This window comes from Lagenorhynchus albirostris, chromosome 5 (genome assembly GCF_949774975.1).
Source record: "Lagenorhynchus albirostris chromosome 5, mLagAlb1.1, whole genome shotgun sequence".
Classification (NCBI taxonomy): Eukaryota; Metazoa; Chordata; class Mammalia; order Artiodactyla; family Delphinidae; genus Lagenorhynchus; species Lagenorhynchus albirostris.
The window spans coordinates 29,621,237-29,641,419 of record NC_083099.1 but is presented as its reverse complement, the minus strand read 5'-3'; the positions used below and the strand labels follow the sequence as shown (position 1 = coordinate 29,641,419).

Sequence of the window (20,183 nt, the reverse complement as noted above, 5' to 3'; positions counted from 1 at the left end):
TCACTAACATAAATCTTCCTCTCCCCCAATATATATATCTGTGTGTGTGTATGCAAATAAGAAAATAAGTAACTAAGTATATCTCCTGATGGGTCTGTGTTTCTGAAGAGCCCTAACTGATAGAGTGTTTCTAAAAGATAAACGCTGTTATAGCATATTAATATAATGATAAAGGGGATGGGGGAACTGAAGCAGGACAGAGAGAAAAAACACCCTGAAGAGTAAAGTTCTTGAACAGGAATTGGATCCACTGCACAAGGGCAAGGACTAACCTTAGATAGATAGTACTGTAATAAAAGAAAAAGCAGAGTATATGTGTACTGGTACACCTAGATAAGTAGGTTTAATCACTGAAGGATTCTCTTCTGTCTCTATAAAGCTAGCAAGATAATCAGCTAATTGTGAAGAAAAGAGGATAGCAGATGCTACAGGTTTGAGGAGAAGGTGTGAAATAATCTTATAAGAAAGTAGGAATATCCATGGCATAGAATACTGTAATAGAATTGCTAGGCAGCACTAAAGGTCCACTTGAGAGAAAAATGTAAAATGCCCAGCCATTATAACTATGTGTTGTTCTATAGCCACTTTCAGCTCCACTTGTGTAGGTATGGAACAGGTAGTAATATGAACAGGTAGTAATATGAGGGGGTATAATGGAGGGCAAGGATGTTGAGGATCCTTCATGAGAAGGACATGATTAAAATAAATCTGAATAACAGAATCTACGCTAGGAAAGTGGAGGCAGTGAGGACATCAAGAACACTAAAAAACAGAGTATCAAAGAATTTAAAGCCCCAAAAGAAGAAAAACAATGTTGGAGCTGGGAACATATAAAACAAAAACTGGAACAAAAGAGATTATTGGCAAATGGGATGGTTAAAATTAAGATTATGGACACTGGCCCTTTTATTTCCTATTCAACAATTTGCATTTATGTGTTCTTCAACATAAAAATGAAAACTAAAAAGCTGTCTTTATATTTAGTGATACCTACTATACTTTTGAAAACTATTACTATACACCCTGGAAATATATATGATAATGGGACAAAACTAAATTTTAAAGAGAGGTATGGTTATATTCCCTCTTTTTTTTTTTAAAAAATTGAAGTACAGTTGACTTACAATGTTGTGTGAGTTTCTGGTGTATAGCAAAGTGATTCAGTTATACATATATACATATTTTTTTCATAATGGTTTATTACAGGACATTGAATATAGTTCCCTGTGCTATATAGTTCAACACTGTTATCTGTTTTATATATGGTAGTTGGTATCTGCAAATCCCAAACTCTTAATTTATCTCCCCCACCCCCTTTCCCGTTTGGTAACCATAAGTTTGTTTTCTATGTCTGAGTCTATTTCTGTTTTGTAAATAAGTTCATTTGTATCATATTTTAGATTCCACATATAAGTGATATCATATGGCCTTTGTCTTTCTGACTTACTTCACTTAGTATGATAATCTCTAGGTCTACCCATGTTGCTGCAAATGGCATTACTTCATTATTTTTTATGGCTGAGTAGTATTCCATTGCAATTATGTTCCTTCTTTAGTTTTAAAAAACTTATTTAAAAAAACAAAAAGGTTTACAATAAACTTCCTCTTTCCAAATAATAAACATTTAATCAATCCCTGTCTCTTAAAAACCCAACCAAAATAATGAGAAAACAATTTTCTTCTTCAATAAATCCAGAAAATTACCTGCAACCCCAAACCACAATGTATCAATATACGTATATGGAAAGCAGACGGATGAAGCATGCAAATCAAACCAAATGGTTGAAAAAGCTTGACAACTATATCTAAAGAAATACAAAAAGAAAAACAATTTTGGTGTGTAGAACCCAAAAGCATTAAGGAATTGGAGAAGTACTGGTGTCCACAGAAGATGAAGTGAAATAAGGTCTGGAAATAGGAGCATTATTTCAAAGTTTGTATAGTAAGTAATTAAATCTCCACTCGAACCTAGGCAGTCAGGCAATTCCCCCAACATACACTCATTTTGGAAGTCCAGAAAGTTTATTCCCTGAAGAATATAAACCAGAGATTTGGACTCATCAGACACAGAGGAGGGATACAGGTGAAGTGCAGAGTGCCCTGGGTGCTCCTTCACCCTGTATTAACTCCCAAATGGCGGACAGCAAACAGACTTAAGGAGATTGAAAGATCCTTCTGCAAAGAAGCTAAACTTCCCCAGGGAAAAATAATTATCAATATCAAGAGTTTAGGGTCCACAGTGAAAATGGTATGTGACCACAGGACCACCCTACAGTGATGCTCACCAAAGAGGCCAGAGCCATTGCCCCTCCCTGTCAAACACAACACACACACACACCCATGCCACCCCCAACCCCCACCCTCTCTGGCAATCTGCTCTTTAGTGTCTCATTGTCAGCAATGACTAGAAAGCCAATGAATAGATACTTAAGGAACGTTTCCAACATGAAAGACACTGATAAAAGCAGAGAATTGGAAAAGAGGTCAGAGTAGGGTGTAAAAAAAAAAACTTCAGAGTAATAATTAACATTGTCAAAGAGAGATAAAAGAAAATGTTACATCCATGAAACAATGTTAAAAAAAAAAAGACTTGGATAATGCAAAAGAACTCTTAGAATATTTAAAATGATAATGAAAATTAAGCTCAATAAAGCTGAAGAAATACAAGAAAAGTGAACAAAAAGACTAAGGAATGGAAGCTAAAAGAGAAATAACAAGAAACTCAGGATTGATTCAACAGATTAACATCCAAGTAATATGTATTCTATAAAGAGTGCCCAGCATAATGAATGGGAATTATATACACACATTAGGGTATATCACCATGATATTTCAGAAAATCAGGAACAAAAAGAACATAAAGCTTCCAAAGACAAGAAACAGGATCAGAATCAGAACTTTGAAACAGGATTGGTCTTCTCAACAGCAATACTGGAAACAAGAGGAAAAATTCTGAAGAAAATTTTCAATAAGTTCCACATTGGTTCAATTAAATGTAAGAATTTTTCAGGCATGTAAAAATCTCAAATATATACTTTTCCAATACTCTTTTTCTCAAGAACCTATCAAAAAACATGCTACCCAAAAAGGAGAGAATAAATTTAAAAAGAAAAAAAGGGCAGGCCAAAGATAGAGGTTTCAACAAAAGACAAAGGATCCAAATAATGGCAGAAAAGTTAAATAACTTAAAGGACATAAAGATTTTAGAAAACAACACAGCCTTATCAAACATAATTGTAAAAAATTAAAAGTACAGAAAATGTACCCCACAAAATTGATTATAACATCCTATTATTTGTTTAAAAATAAAATAAAAAATCCTCACATAAAAGGAAACACCGACATGTCATGACAAAATTAAGAAGTGGTATGATTATGGCTAATTTTTATTTTTGTACTTTTCTCCTTTTCTGAATTCTTTGTAAGTTGTATATGTAATTTTATATGTACAGAAAATGTTTAAACATACAACATGGAAGTATTAATGAAAAATCTACAAGAAATTTTCTCAATTTCTCTATTCTCTTTAGAGCCAAACCAAGCAAGCTCTGTCATTCTATCACAGTTATAATATCAGACACTTACTGAATGACTTGTATATGTGAAACATTTAACATGAATTATTTCATTTAAGCCTCACAACACTCCTATAAAATGGGACTATTAGTAGCAACACTATACAGATGAGGAAAGTGAGGCCCTAAAGTTAAGTTACTTGTCCAAGGTTACCAAGTTGATACATAAAAGATATGATTATAAAATGATTTTAAAAATCATAATTTCTTTACAAAAACTAGCCCCCAAAAGAAAACTGATTTTCATACCCGATGACAGAAAGTAAAGGCGATAAATCTAAGAAAATGATACTTCTGTAACTAGAAAACGTAAAACATTACTCTAGATACCTATATTTACATTTGAAAGAGTAATTACATTTAAAAAGTTTACTGTATTTTATGTGTACAGTTATATGATATAGTGGCACTCGCAAATTTGGTCTATTATTGGGCATTAATCTCATGAGAACACCAAAAGTCTACTACATACAAATTCTAGAAAGGTGAAAAAAAAGTGTTATATCTAGAGGAGCAACGAGAAACACAAAGGTATTAAAGTTAAAAAAAATGCACTGGTGAAAATACAAAGCAATGAGAAAGTAAAAATTTCTTTAATGAATAAAAGGAAAATATAAAGAAATTAAGGAAGAAAGCTTATTTATACTCTAACAGTCTGCTCTTTGATGATGCCAGATTGACCTAAAATTTTGAGGTTCTAACCATAGCAACCAGAAATATTCAGTCTGGTTAAGAGTTATAAAATACCTACTGAATTTAATAAATAGAATTTGGCATGTGAGAGCCAAAAAGATATGTAAAAATGAAAGTGCATGCTGTTAGTTTTCTTAATAGCAGTTTTTGAAAGATCTGTTTATTTACTTGTTTCTGATTTCCCCATTTGCAATGTCTTCTATTACGAAAATAGTAGGTGTTCAATAAATTCTGAGGAAAAAAAACACGAGTGAAGTGAAACACTGCACACACTACTGGCTCTTACTGTCATTACAGAATAACAGCCGCAGTTTACTAAATGTCAGGCACTAGTTCAAGCTTTCTTAATTTCTTTTAATGAGGTAACTATCATTATCTTTCCCACTTTGCATATGAAGAAAGTGAGGCCAAAAGGACTTGTCCAAATTACCCAATTAGTAAAAGGCAGAAAGGTATATGTATTCAGACAGCCTGGTCCAGAACCCATTCTATGAACCCTATATTATATGGTTTCAGCAACCAAAAGCCAAAGAAAAGACATCAATTTACTGAGACAAGATTATTTTCAGTCTGTGATGGGAGAACAAAGAAATTTCTTACAGCTTTTCTTTTCTCAGAGTAAAAGTCCAGAGATGCTGACTTGGTAAAAAAATGTTAATCAACAACAAATCATATGTCAATATAAAATCAACCATATACCAATATAATAATGTTCAACAATGAGATACAAAGAAATGTTTACTTCCGCAAGAATCTGAGAGTGACCTATTATTGTTAACTAGTGGTAAAGACTGGCCTCCCAGCATAATGAGCCACCTGACTGTCATATGATGATCTTAACCACATTTTCTAATTTTTTCAGAATTCATTTTAGAAAAAAATAGAACAGAATCAATCACCATGCTATATTAATAAAATTTTGTAGTCTTAATCCCCCTTTGTTCAAATCAGCATTTTCACTTTAGAAGTGAGAGGTAGCCAGTATCAATCTATTTGTAACATAGAAAATTATGCAGGTGAGAAAACATCAAAAGATAAAAAAGGTAAACCAACATTATTCATCTCGCCATCTAACAAAAATTTGAAGTCACCAACTTCTAACGTATTGGCATACATTTTAAAAACAAATGCCTAAGTATAATATAACTATAAATCTAAAAAATAGATCCTTTGAGATTAGAATTATCTTTATAATACCAAACAACACAGTGGTAAAACAAAGGGAAACCTACTTGTTTTTGAGCTGGAGGAGGAAAATATTTTTTCATGAAGATTCCATGAAATTGGGGAAAGAAAATATGGCCAGCCTCAGATTGTAAATCCACCAAAATAATAACGACAAAATACTACTTATATAAATTAAATCCACAAACTATGTTCTACTCTAATATGTCTGAGATAGCTATTTAGAAAAGCAACAAAGGCACTTAATTCTGAAGATAAATCGGTAATGAAAACTTTATTACAGTGTAAAGCTTCTTTATTAAGCTGAGTCAGACATATAGGAGAGTATGCTTTACAATTCCAATTAAAAGAATAGAAAAAAATAAGGAAAATATAATACAAAATGTAATTGCTAACAGTCTGTTTCAATTTAATGGTAAAAAGAATTCCAAAAAGAAGGGAGAAAGCACAGTTTACTGGGAAAATGAGACTACTTCTACCTGGAGAATAAACAAACCTGAAGAACTACAAAATGATGAAAATTTTAGTAAAAATGTGACAAAAGTATACAATTAAATGCAATGCATAAACACTGACAATTGGGACATATTATTAACTAATAACAAGAAAATGGGATATTTGGAAAATAGATTAAAAGTACTATTGATAAAACCACTCTGATGATTTATGAAGCTCTAAAACTTATCTTGTCTGTACCCTACAAAACAACTAACCTGATTGTCTCTCTTCTCAGCTAAGATATAAGCAATGTCAAGGAGCATTTTATTCCAAAGCCGATAATCATATCTGGCCATAACTGCCTTGTAACTGTCCATGCACATAGTCTTTGAAGCAGAGGATTAAATGTTCCTGCCCATTTTATCTAGTCCCCAAGACTCCTCCTGCAAAGTGAATAAAAATGATTATCTTTTAATCTACCCCTTATACACATATCATAAAAGAAAAAAAGGGAGGGGGTACCAGAGAAGAGAGCAAAGATGAAAAGAAAATAATCCTTGAAAAGATGGATAATTATTATCCAGCCTGGAATTAAGTTCTCAGCAAGATCTCTGTGCTTTGTTGTTGGGTAGGTGACTGATGTCTCACTTTTTATGAAACTGAGCTTTGGAGGACATGATCATTAATGTACACAGAGAAATTACAGTAATATTTTGAAATAAATTTGAGAATAGGTTAGCTTTTAAAAAATAAGTATAAACATAACATTGATCTCCTATTTTTCTTGATTTCTGATTTTGAAAAGTAATTAACAAATACAAATAGGCTAGATGATATAAAAAAAAGCTGAGGAGAAAACCAAATGGCATTTATCAGGCAGTTTTAAAAGCTATCATGATCACAGGTAAATTGTGAGAAAAGAAAGACAGAAAGGCACTGGAAGGAGGAGGGAGCAACTCAACTCAAAAGAAATAGGAGGAAAGCCATAATTAAAATATGTTTAAGCACACATAAAATTAGCAATGTATAGATTACCAAAGGGATAAATATACGAAAAACAAAAAAATAATAAAAGTCACTGAAAATGGGCCAATGGAAAGAAGAGCTGAAATGGACCATCATAAAGTCAGTAAAATACAGTACTATTTCATTTACATGGCAGTGAAGGACAAATGCAAATGAATTAAACTGCATTTTTCAGGAAACTGAAATGTTTTAAAACTCAAAATATTCTGTATATTTCTATAATATACTATTCCTTCTCTTGTGTTCATAAATAGAGTATGTGGCATATATTTAGTCTTTTATATAAAATGCACACAGGTTTCTGGATTAAACAGAGGTAGCTGGCCGCTACAGAGGAGCCCCAGATTGCTCTGTATCTTGATATCTGTAAGCAAATTTTTTTTGTCTTTTTTGTTATAAATTATCGTTTCACAATTCTGTCAGCAGGACAGAATCTAACACTTGTCCTCCAATCTAACACTTGCTTCTCTTTCTCTCTTGGCATTGGGAAACTAGATAATAACTCTTAATGGCAGTAATTTTGGCTATTCAGAAGTAACTTCTATCTTATGTTTAAGTTTTGTTTATTTCAAATCACTGCATTTACTAAGCATCTGAAAACCAGCTAAACAAGAATTACTGTACGTAGATAAAAGAAAGATGAGAAGTAAACAGAAAATATAAAGAAAAGAAAAAAGCAAACATAAAGGGCAGAAGATTCTAAAAGTGATGAAATTAGAAAGAAAAATTGTATAGCATCAGATAACTTTTAAGTAATAAACAGTATATTTACAGTACCTTTTCAAAAAGTTACAACTGGGTACAAGATCTCTTTTTATTCCTAATAATGAGGAAGAGGATACTCTCAAAACACAGAATAAAATATGTTTGATGTTTGTTCTATACAGAAAATTTTTTCAACAATAAATTGTGTGATTTTACCTTTTTAAAAAAGATAAAATTAAGTAAAAGATCTTCCTCTTTTCCCAGTGAGAAAAAGGACACCCTCAAAAGAATAACTGTGTGTCATGTTTGCTCCATACAGAACTGCAACTAAGGGAATAATGGACACTAATAATATGTATTAACCACATTAAGGAAGGAAAAAGGAGTGGAAAAAAATATGGATGACTCTATATAAAATTATCACATTGGCTTTAGGCAACAGGTTAAACCAGAAAATGATAAAATTTTAAATCCAGGGTTTGCAATGTGTAATCCCCAAAGTATCAGTGTCAGCAACAGCTAGAAACCTGTTAAACTCGGGGGCAAGGCCACACAATCTGTTTCAGTAAGGCCTGGAGGTGATTCTGATGCATGCTAAAGTTTAAGAATCAATGCATTCAATAAATTAGCTAAATGAGAAATTTAAATTCAAGATGAAATGCAATTAATTAAATTAAATCTCATTTTTTGTCATGGTAATGTGCAAGATGAATATAGCCAGAGTTATTGCTATTAAAAAGGATGTAATTTGGGAGTATTTAAATATATGTGTATGTACATACACACACATTCTCTCTCTCTGTATTACAGGAGAAAAAGAACAATCATTTAGTCATTTTAGGTAAGCACAGTTAAAATCGTTGAGGAATTGAGAACGATGGCTAAATTAACAAAATTACCTTGTTACGGAAAAACAAGGGGAAAAAGAACATACTTGACTCAGAATTTGTCTAGATAATTCTAAAATAAAAGCAAAAGTGAAAATTATAATGTCAGTTCTTCAGGACTCAGCCTACCTACCTGAACTGATTTTAGAGACATTATATTTAGGTTATTACAGCACTAGGAATAGAAAAAATGCCAGCTAGGTCACACTTACCTATTACAATTGGATAGAACTGTTTAAAAATACATATATATAAATAAAATTTACACATTTATGTATAATAACAATGAACTATGAAGCAATGTAATTAAGTAGAAAAACTACTATGAATTTGGAATTTCAACTATTATTTGGGTTTACCAAAGAACATGGCCTGGTGGACTCTTAAAATTTATTTGGTTATAAAATAAAAATGCAGGAAAATACATGTTCAGAAAGAGATTTGGTAACACTCGCCAGAAAATTTCAATTTTCATTCTCAAGACTATCAAATGCCAGTTATCAAAATAGGCACACATTTTACTTAGAGAATACAAACCATTCATGTGAATTTTGGAGAAAAACTATTTTTCAAGAGCAAAGTAATGAATTTAATATTTAATCTAAATAAAACTTAACTAGAATAGAACATATTTAACAAAACTAAATTGAAAAGGAAATAAAATGTTGGTTACTTACCAGCAAGGGTACTTGTATGTCTAAAAGCTCTGACCTGGGAGTCTGACAAACCAGTCAAAAGGGAGATTACTGTGTCCATCATATACTCATCATAAATTATGCTATACTGACATTGTCGAATCAGGACTCCAATAAATTCACAAAAGTTTGAACGAAATTTTTTCCACTGAGGTCCAGGCATGGTAAGGGGGTAATCACCACTGTCCTAAAAGGGATAAAAAAAGAACATATTAAATATGACATCAAGTTTGATCAGTATTTTTTCCTCCTACTGGAAAAGGAACATTTTTCTCAAAGTAGATATGGACAGAAATCAAGGGGCACAAGATGGCTTTCTCTTTTTTTGCTTGTTTTGATCTTCAACATCTAAATTGTTAATGTGCTCAAAATTATTATTTACAACCAGTATTTAATCCATTATTCTAAGCCATTCATTCAAAATAATAGTTCCAGTTTTGCTGTACTTGGGTCCTAGTTGAGATAATTTAAAGTAGGAAATTAAAAAAGAATTGAAGTTTAGACTAGAAAGGATATTTGCTACTGAATTCAGATCAAACTAATGGTGATACCTGTGAAATATAGCATCTTTCAATTATTTTAAATAGACACTTTAAAGAATTGGCAGTTTCAAGAGTATAAGCACTTCATTAAGAAGTCCAAAACCAACTTTTCACATCTGAAACTGCAAACCTGTTTTTTCCAATTTTACTATGAACTTTCAATTAACTCTATTTTATGGAGTGAATTTATTAACTTTTCAACGAAAAATATCTAGCATGGGCTCTTGGTATCAAGAGATTGTGTTATCTTGTTTAAAATACGAAACTGACAGTTGAACCCAGCAGAGGTTTCCCACTCTAGCCTAAAACATTTTGGTGGAGGAATGGAAATTCACAAGGCAGAGAGTGCGAAATTCTGTGAACATAGTTACCTGTATACTCTCAATTTGTGGCTATTTGTCTTTTCTAGGCCAAACTGCTGTTAGGAAAATTGGTTATAAATGAGGTCTTGAGCTCTGTTGGTGTCCCAGGAAAGAGAACTAGTGTGACACTTAGAACAGCAAGAAATCCCAAGAGCAAGGAACAGAAAGCAGAGATAGGGAAGAGCTTGGCAGTCAGTCAAATATCCCCAAAGAAAGTTAATTTTGGCACTACATGAGTATTATGTGGGTTACTAAGCTCTATAGGACATCAAAAAGGAACTGAAGGGGCTAGCTGAATCCTCCCTGCTCTTTAGACTGGGGGTGTGGGAGCACAGACTGGAGAGGGTAGCAGGATGGAGAGGGGAGATGCTTCTCAAAGGTATCTCTGAAGGCTGCCTGCTGCGTCCATTTCACAAAAGCCCACCAGGGTAGAGCCTCTTTTGCTTTGTACCAACTGTGAGATTCAGCCATTTAGTGCTCACAACCAGATCTGGGCCCCAAGGAAAGTACAAAGAAAAGAATCTATCTAAACAGCCCCAACAGCAAGAGGAAAGGAAGCCAGAAAAATCACCATTTAGGAAAACCTAAATAAAACATAAGTATACTTCAAAGATTCAAATGCAGCATAAAACAAAACAAAACTCTAGGGAGCTGAAAAACACACTTTTTTTGAGGTATAATTCACATATAACATTAGTTCCAGGTATAAAATATAATGATTCAATATTTGTATATATTACAAAATAATCACAATAAGTGTAGTTGACATCTGTCACCATAAACAGTTACAAATTATTTTGCTTTTCTTGTGATGAGAACTATTAAGATCTACACTCTTAGCAATTTTTCAATATGCAATACAGTATTAATAACTATAGTCACCATACTTTACATCCCCAGGACTTATTTATATTACAACTGGAAGTTTGTACCTTTTGTCCCACTTCACCCATTTTGCCCATTCCCCCCAAACCCTGGCAACTACTCTGTTCTCTGTATCTATGAGCTCGCTCAGAGTTCTTTTGTGTTGTTTTGTTGTTGTTGTTATTTTCATTTCACATATAAGTGAGATCATAAGGTATTTGTCTTTCTCTGACTTATTTCACTTAGTGTAATGTCCTCAAGGTCCGTCCATGTTGTCACAAATGGCAAGATTTCCTCTTTTTAACAACTGAATACTATTCCTCTGAGTGTGTGTGTGTGTGTGTGTGTGTGTGTGCACGCACGCGTACATACCACATTTTCTTCACCCATTCATCCATTGATGGACACTTAGGTTATTTCCATGTTTGGCTATTGTAAATAATGCTGCCATTAACATGAGGTTGCATATACCTAAAATACTTTATTTCTTAAAAAATTCAGTTGATGAACTGAAGGAAAGGATGGTTACTGATAGGAGATACATTAGTAGCCTAGAAAATAATGTGTAAGACATATCAGAGAAAAAAAACATGTAAATGCTAGATGAGGCCTGTGGAAAAAACCTTTTAAAATGGACAAAGTAGGTTAATATTACCTTTTAAACCTGTCCTTTCCTTTTTCATTGATTTGGAACTCATATGTGGTGCTGATGGTCAACAGCCATTTTGCAACCATGAGGGGACAGTATGAAGATAAAGAATGGTACAGAGAAAGATGGAAAAAATGTAGGTCTTTGCTCTGTTGAGGTGTAGTATCAATACCAACCATGTTCTCTCTACTCCCAAATTTATTTTGTGTGAGACAAACTCCTGTGAATTAAAGCCACTGTTGGTCAGATTTTCTGTTACTCACAAACAAATCCATTCCTGTTATAGTAGAATTACAAGCAGTGGGAAAAGATGAATTATTCAGTAAATGACTTTGGTACAGTACAACTGGCTTTTCATTAGAAAAAAATCAGATATGTATTGCACCATACACTAAAATAAATTCCTAATGAAATCAAAACACTTAAAAATACTCAACCAAAAAAAGAAATAGCAGAAAACATGGAAGAATCTTTAACCGTGGTCATTTTTAAGTCTTTTGTCATTTACAGACAGTTCTGGGTATACTCTGATGCATTTGCAAAAATGTTCCTATACAAGGGTTTCATCTTCAAGGAATTCATGGAAAAGACTCTGACAAGTACAGGTTTCTGGTAACTGACTATACTGCTGAACTGAATGAATAAGTATTTTCAGAACTCTAATGGAAAACTGATGAATTCATTAAAGTGCTAACAAAAGATCAAGATGAAAAAAATATTAATTACATGGGACTGAGTGAGCTGATGAGTATGATTATAATTTTTGTGACTTTCTCTTTAAATAAAAAATCCCACAAGGACACAGAGGCAAAAAATATACAAATCAATTTTCACTGCAAAGTAAAGGAGCTGTTACAGTGGAGGATTACTGGACTGAATGTCAATATTATGACATAGTATGAGTGTTTCATGTTGGTAATTGCAATCATTGTTGCTTTCATTGTGGTCATCCATTTACAATGCTTGGTGTCAGTTTATCTCTCTCAGTGTGTGTGTGTGTGTGTGTGTGTGTGTGTGTGTGTGTGTGTGTGTGTGTGTGTGTGTGTGTGTGTGTGTGTGTGTGTGTGTGTGTGTGTGTGTGTGAAAAAAGAAAACATGGAAGAGAGTCCCTCCCATCAAGCCTCTTAGATAGCCTCATCCACCAGCGGGCAGACAGCAGAAGCAAGAAGAACTACAATCATGCAGCCTGTGGAACAAAAACAACATTCATAGAGAGATAGACCAGATGAAAAGGCAGAGGGCTATGTACCAGATAAAGGAACAAGATAAAACCCCATAAAAACAACTAAATGAAATTGAGATAGACAACCTTCCAGAAAAAGAATTCAGAATAATGATAGTGAAGATGATCCAGGACCTCAGAAAAAGAATGGAGGCAAAGATCGAATGGAGGCAAAGATCGAGAGGATGCAAGAAATGTTTAACAAAGACCTAGAAGAATTAAAGAACAAACAAACAGAGATGAACAATACAATAACTGAAATGAAAACTACACTAGAAGGAATCAATAGCAGAATAACTGAGGCAGAAGAACGGATAAGTGACCTGGAAGACAGAATGGTGGAATTCACTGCCACAGAACAGAATAAAGAAAAAAGAATGAAAAGAAATGAAGACAGCCTAAGAGACCTCTGGGACGACATTAAACGCAACAACATTTGCATTATAGAGGTCCCAGAAGGAGAAGAGAGAGAGAAAGGACCCGAGAAAATATCTGAAGAGATTATAGTCGAAAATTTCCCTAACATGGAAAAGGAAATAACCACCCAAGTCAAGAAGCACAGTGAGTCCCATATAGGATAAACCCAAGAAGAAACATGCCGAGACACATAGTAATCAAACTGGCAAAAATTAAAGACAAGGAAAAATTACTGAAAGCAGCAAGGGAAAAACGACAAATAACATACAAGGGAACTCCCATAAGGTTAACAGCTGATTTCTCAGCAGAAACTGTACAAGCCAGAAGGGAGTGGCATGATATACTTAAAGTGATGAAAGGGAAGAAGCTACAACCAAGATTACTCTACCCGGCAAGGATCTCATTCAGATTCAATGGAGAAATCAAAAGCTTTACAGACAAGCAAGAGCTAAGAGAATTCAGCACCACCAAACCAGCTCTACAACAAATGCTAAAGGAACTTCTCTAACTGGGAAACACAAGAGAAGAAAAGGACCTACAAAAACAAACGCAAAACAATTAAGAAAATGGTCATAGGAACATACATATCGATAATTACCTTAAAAGTGAATGGATTAAATGCTCCAACCAAAAGGCACAGTCTTGCTGAACAAGACCCATATATATGCTGTCTACAAGAGACCCACTTCAGACCTAGGGATACATACAGACTGAAAGTGAGGGGATGGAAAAAGATATTCCATGCAAATGGAAATCAAAAGAAAGCTGGAGTAGCTATACTCATATCAGATAAAATACTTTAAAATAAAGAATGGTACAAGAGACAAGGAAAGACACTACATAATGATCAAGGGATCAATCCAAGAAGATACAACAATTATAAATATATATGCACCCAACATAGGAGCGCCTCAAAACATAAGGCAACTGCTAACAGGTATAAAAGAGGAAATTGACAGTAACAGAATAATAGTGGAGGACTTAACATCTCACTTACACCAACGGACAGATCATCCAAAATGAAATTAAATAAGGAAACAGAAGCTTTAAATGACACAACAGACCAGATAGATTTAATTGATATTTATAGGACATTCCATCCAAACACAGCAGATTACACTTTCTTCTCAAGTGCGCACGGAACATTTTCCAGGACAGATCACAACCTGGGTCACAAATCAAGCCTCAGTAAATTTAAGAAAACTGAAATCATATCATGCCATCTTTTCTGACCACAACGCTATGAGATTAGAAATGAATTACAGGGAAAAAACGTAAAAAAGACAAAAACATGGAGAATAAACAATACATTACTAAATAACCAAGAGATCACTGAAGAAATCAAAGAGGAAATCAAAAAATACCTAGAGACAAATGACAATGAAAACACGACCATTCAAAACCTATGGGATGCAGCAAAAGCAGTTCTAAGAGGTAAGTTTATAGCTATACAAGCCTAGCTAAAGAAAACAAGAAAAATCTCACAAAAAAACAATCTAACCTTACATCTAAAGAAACTAGAGAAAGAAGAAAAAACAAAACCCAAAGTTATCAGAAGGGAAGAAATCATAAAGATCAGAGCAGAAATAAATGAAATAAAAACAAAGAAAACGATAGCAATGATCAATAAAACTAAAAGCTGGTTCTTTGAGAAGATAAACAAAATTGATAAACCATTGCCAGAGTCATCAAGAAAAAGAGGAAGAGGACTCAAATCAATAAAATTAAAAATGAAAAAGAAGAAGTTACAACAGACACCGCAGAAATATGAAGCAACCTAAGAGACTACTACAAGCAACTCTATGCCAATAAAATGGACCACCTGGAAGAAATGAACAAATCTTAGAAAAGTATAATCTTCTACGACCGAACCAGGAAGAAAGAGAAAACATGAACATACCCATCAGAGTAATGAAATTTAAACTGTGATTAAAAATCTTCCAACAAACAAAACTCCAGGACCAGATGGCTTCACAGGTGACTTCTATCAAACACTTAGAGAAGCGCTAACACCCATCCTTCTCAAACTCTTCCAAAAAATTGCAGAGGACGGAACACTTCCAAACTCATTCTATGAGGCCACCATCACCCCGATACCAAAACCAGACAAAGATACTACAAAAAAAGAAAATTACAGACCAATATCTCTGATGAATATAGATGCAAAAATCCTCAACAAAATACTAGCAAACAGAATCCAACAATACATTAAAAGGATCATACACCATGATCAAGTGCGATTTATCCCAGGGATGCAAGGGTTCCTCAATATACGCAAATCAATCAACGTGATACATCATATTGACAAACTGAAGAATAAAAACCATATGATCATCTCAATAAATGCAGAAAAAGTTTTTGACAAAATTCAACACCCATTTATGATAAAAACTCTCCAGAAAGTGGGCACAGAGGGAACCTACCTCAACATAATAAAGGCCATATACCACAAACCCACAGCAAACATCATTCTCAATGGTGAAAAACTGAAAGCATTTCCTCTAAGATCAGGAATGAGACAAGGATGTCCACTCTCACCAGTATTATTCAACATAGTTTTGGAAGTCCTAGCCACAGCAATCAGAGAAGAAAAAGAAATAAAGGAATACAAATTGCAAAGAAGAAGTAAAACTGTCACTGTTTGCAGATAACATGATACTATAAATAGAGAATCCTAAAAATGCCACCAGATAACTATTAGAGCTAATCAATGAATTTGGTAAAGTTGTAGGATACAAAATTAATGCACAGAAATCTCTTGCATTCCTATACACTTATGATGAAAAATCTGAAAAAGAAATTATGGAAACACTCCCATTTACCACTGCAACAAAAAGACCTACCTAAGGAGACAAAAGACCTGTATGCAGAAAACTATAAGACACTGATGAAAAAATTAAAGATGATGCCAACAGATATACTCTCTCCATAATCCATGTTTTTGGATTGGAAGAATCAATACTGTGAAAATGACTATACTACTGAAAGCAATATACAGATTCAATACAATCCCTATCAAATTACCAATGGTATTTTTTATGGAACTAGATCAAATCATTTTAAAATTTGTATGGAGACACAAAAGACCCCAAATAGCCAAAGCAGTTTTGAAGGAAAAAAACGGAGCTGGAGGAATCAGACTTCCTGACTTCAGACTATACTACAAAACTACAGTAATCAAGACAATATGGTACTGGCACAAAAACAGAAACATAGATCAATGGAACAACACAGAAAGCCCAGAGATAAACCCACGCACCTATGGTCAACTAATCTGTGACAAAGGAGGCAAGCATATACAACAGAGAAAACACAGTCTCTTCAATAAGTGGTGCTGGGAAAACCGGACAGCTACATGTAAAAGAATGAAATTAGAACACTCCCTAACACCATACACAAAAATAAAACTCAAAATGGATTCAAGACCTATATGTTAAGACCGGACACTATAAAACTCTTGAAGGAAAACATAGGAAGAACACTCTTTGACATAAATCACAGCAAGATCTTTTTTGATCCACCTCCTAGAGTAATGGAAATAAAAACAAGAATAAACAAATGGGACCTAAAGAAACTTCAAAGCTTTTGCACAGCAAAGGAAACCATAAACAAGAGGAAAAGACAACCCTCAGAATGGGAGAAAATACTTGCCAATGAATCAACGGACAAAGGATTAATCTCCAAAATATATAAACAGCTCATGCAGCTCAATATTGAAGAAACAAACAACCTAATCCAAAAAATGGGCAGAAGACCTAAATAGACATTTCTCCAAAGAAGACATAGAGATGCCCAAGAAGCACATGAAAAGCTGCTCAACATCAACAATTATTAGAGAAATGCACATCAAAACTACAATGAGGTATCACCTCACACCAGTTAGAATGGGCATCATCAGAAAATCTACAAACAACAAATGCTGGAGAGGGTGTGGCGAAAAGGGAACCCTCGTGCACTCTTGGTGGGAATGTAAATTGATAAAGCCACTATGGAGAACAGTATGGAGGTACCTTAATAAACTAAAAATAGAATTACCATATGATCCAGCAATCCCACTACTGGGCATATACCCAGAGAAAACCATAATTCAAAAAGACATATGCACCCCAATCTTCACTGCAGCACTATTTACAATAGCCAGGTCATGAAAGCAACCTAAATGCCCACTGACAGACGAATGGATAAAGAAGTTGTGGTACATATATACAATGGAGTATTACTCAGCCATAAAAAGGAATGAAATTTAGTCATTTGTTGAGACGTGGATGGATCTAAAGACTGTGATACAGAGTGAAGTAAGTCAGAAAGAGAAAAACAAATATCATATATTAATGCATGTATGTGGAACCTAGAAAAATGGTACAGATGAACTGGTTTGCAGGGCAGAAGTTGAGACTCAGATGTAGAGAACAAACATGTCCACCAAGCGGGGGAAACTGCAGTGGGGTGGGGATGGTAGTGTGCTGAATTGGGTGATTGGGATTGACATGTATACACTGATGTGTATAAAATTGATGACTAATTAGAATCTGTAGTATAAAAAAAGAAACAAACAAAAAAACAACTAATACTAAACTTTCTTTGGGTTATTTGTACGGAAATATGTTAATATAAATGTTTCAGACATTACATGAAATTTCTAAAAATCTTATATGTTGTGGTATAATGTTATAAGTCATAATTCTACTTATTACTTTAAAATGTATATCTCAGAAATAAGTAAAAAAAAAAAAAAGGAAGAATAGTCTCAGAGTGGGGAAATCTTTTTTCCAAATATAATAAAAAACTCAGAAGTCATAAAGCACGAACAGATTCAATCAACATAAAAGTAATTTTTTTATATAAAAAAACACAACAACACTAAAAGCAAAGTCAAAGAAGTAACAACAGGATTTGGCTTCCAGTTAGAATATAGAAGGCTACAAACAATGAAAATAAGCTGAATCAACATAAAAGAATCATAGCTTTTCTTAAGCCCATCTTGAACTGAAGTAACCTGAATTCCAAAGAATGATAAGCCTTGCAAGAAAAGAGGAGACATACAAACTTTGTCATCTGTGGCAGAACCAAGGAAGAGAAAGATAAGGTGAAATCAGGCAAAACGCTAACAAACTGTCAAAGATCAAGTGTCAGTGTAGAATAACAAGGAATTTGCACTCGCTCCAAAGCTATTTTTTGAGATGACCACAGGTTTCAACTAGGTAATTAAAGCCTGAGACAGAAGAAAAGACAAAACCTTTATTAATGCAGGCCTACAGGGGATGATCCTCAATTGCTGGGGGACAGGTAAAAACCTCAGCTCACTTCTCCAGACCTTTCTCTCCTAAAAGCCAGAAACCTTAATCTGATGGGGGAGGATCAGTACACTGAGTCACCACTATGGCACAGCAAAGACCTACCACAGCTAGGAGAAGGGTAGAAGAAAAAATCCTTTAACTATGGGAGAGAGGGAGACAAAACACTGTCCTGGACCCTGAATCCTATACCAATACCAAACAGAGGTCTGCTGGCATTGAGAGGTGGATAGGAAATTCCCACCCAACGCCAACCACAGACACAGGCAAAGTTTAACTGCCATAGGAAGGAGGGTCAGGAAAGCTGAGAAGGTCCTTAAGTACCTCCAGGTACAGAAGACTTGCTTAAGATTTAGGCAGGACTAGGACAAAAGAGAATCCCCATGCCCTCATCATAGCACCAAGCAACAAGCCACACCACTCAGAAGTGTAGAGCAGGAGTACTCTGTGGCACAGGAGTGCAGAGAGAGCTGAAAGCTGAGGGTGCAGCATAAACGCTGAGGAAAAAAACCTCTGGTATCCTAAGCACAAGGCAACAGCAGCCTACAACTAGAAAAATCTGAAGCCTGTGGTATACTAAAGATAATGATAGCAATAATAGAACACCTAACTCAATTCCTAACCACACTGAAAATGTATACTGTTTTGTCCTTTTTTTTTTTTTTTTTTTGCGGTACGCGGGCCTCTCACTGCTGTGGCCTCTCCCGTTGCGGAGCTAAGGCTCCGGACGCGCAGGCTCAGCAGCCATGGCTCACGGGCCCAGCCGCTCCGCGGCATGTGCGATCTTCCCAGACCAGGGCACGAACCCGTGTCCCCTGCATCGGCAGGCGGACTCTCAACCACTGCGCCACCAGGGAAGCCCGCTTTTAATTTTTATATCATGTGCAAATATTGTGATTAAAAGGAAAAACATTTTGGGAAAAGGAAAATCTCCCATATCTACTTCAAAAGGCAGTTTCTTGCCTTACTCTGATACTAGTTATAAATTTCTTCCTGTTATATACACTTATACATGCCATGTGAAAAGAACAGTCTAGTCTAGTTAATGATGGACAGTAATGAAAACTAGCATACTTCACAAACCAGTAATTTCTTTTCTCAATATAGCTAAGAAAATGAAATAACAATAATAAAATGAAGACAATAACCAAGTAGCCTAAATGGCTTATCCACACTAATATTTAGGTTCTTTGAGGACAGTCTCATTATAATGCTTTGCATAAGAAGTTTATTGATAAACTAATGAAAAGGTAAACCATATCAAATAAGTAACAGGTACAGAAAAGCAGAAAGAAACTTAGAGTAGGAAGAATATCAGGCAGAGACATGCAAGAAGGATAACACAGAGCAAACCAAAAAGGTCCAGTAAGAAAGCAATTCCTCTACGTATGTTCAGAAGAACAGAAGGGGAGAAATCTACAGCAAAATATAACATAATATAGCTAGTATTCATATGGTATGTGCTTTTCACATATATGATCTTGTACTATCCATACACTGTGGTGACTCTTAGTATGTACAAAGATGAGAAAAATAAGTTATAAAGAAACTGTCCTCCATCATAGAGCTACAGGGTTCTGGTTCTGGGATTGTAAAATCCATATATTCTCTACTCTACAATGGGGCTTC

The 20,183-nt window shown here is 34.5% G+C and overlaps 1 protein-coding gene across 3 annotated transcripts in view; it reads right to left on the bottom strand.

The window, feature by feature from the left end:
- STAG1 (STAG1 cohesin complex component) overlaps positions 1–20,183 on the bottom strand; it is a 435,356-nt gene that overhangs the window by 154,877 nt on the left and 260,296 nt on the right. For all 3 annotated transcript variants that reach the window (XM_060149789.1, XM_060149788.1, XM_060149790.1), the window contains one exon: positions 9,187–9,391. In XM_060149789.1, coding sequence (XP_060005772.1) covers positions 9,187–9,391 — 205 coding nt within the window. The remainder of the gene's footprint in view (positions 1–9,186; positions 9,392–20,183) is intronic.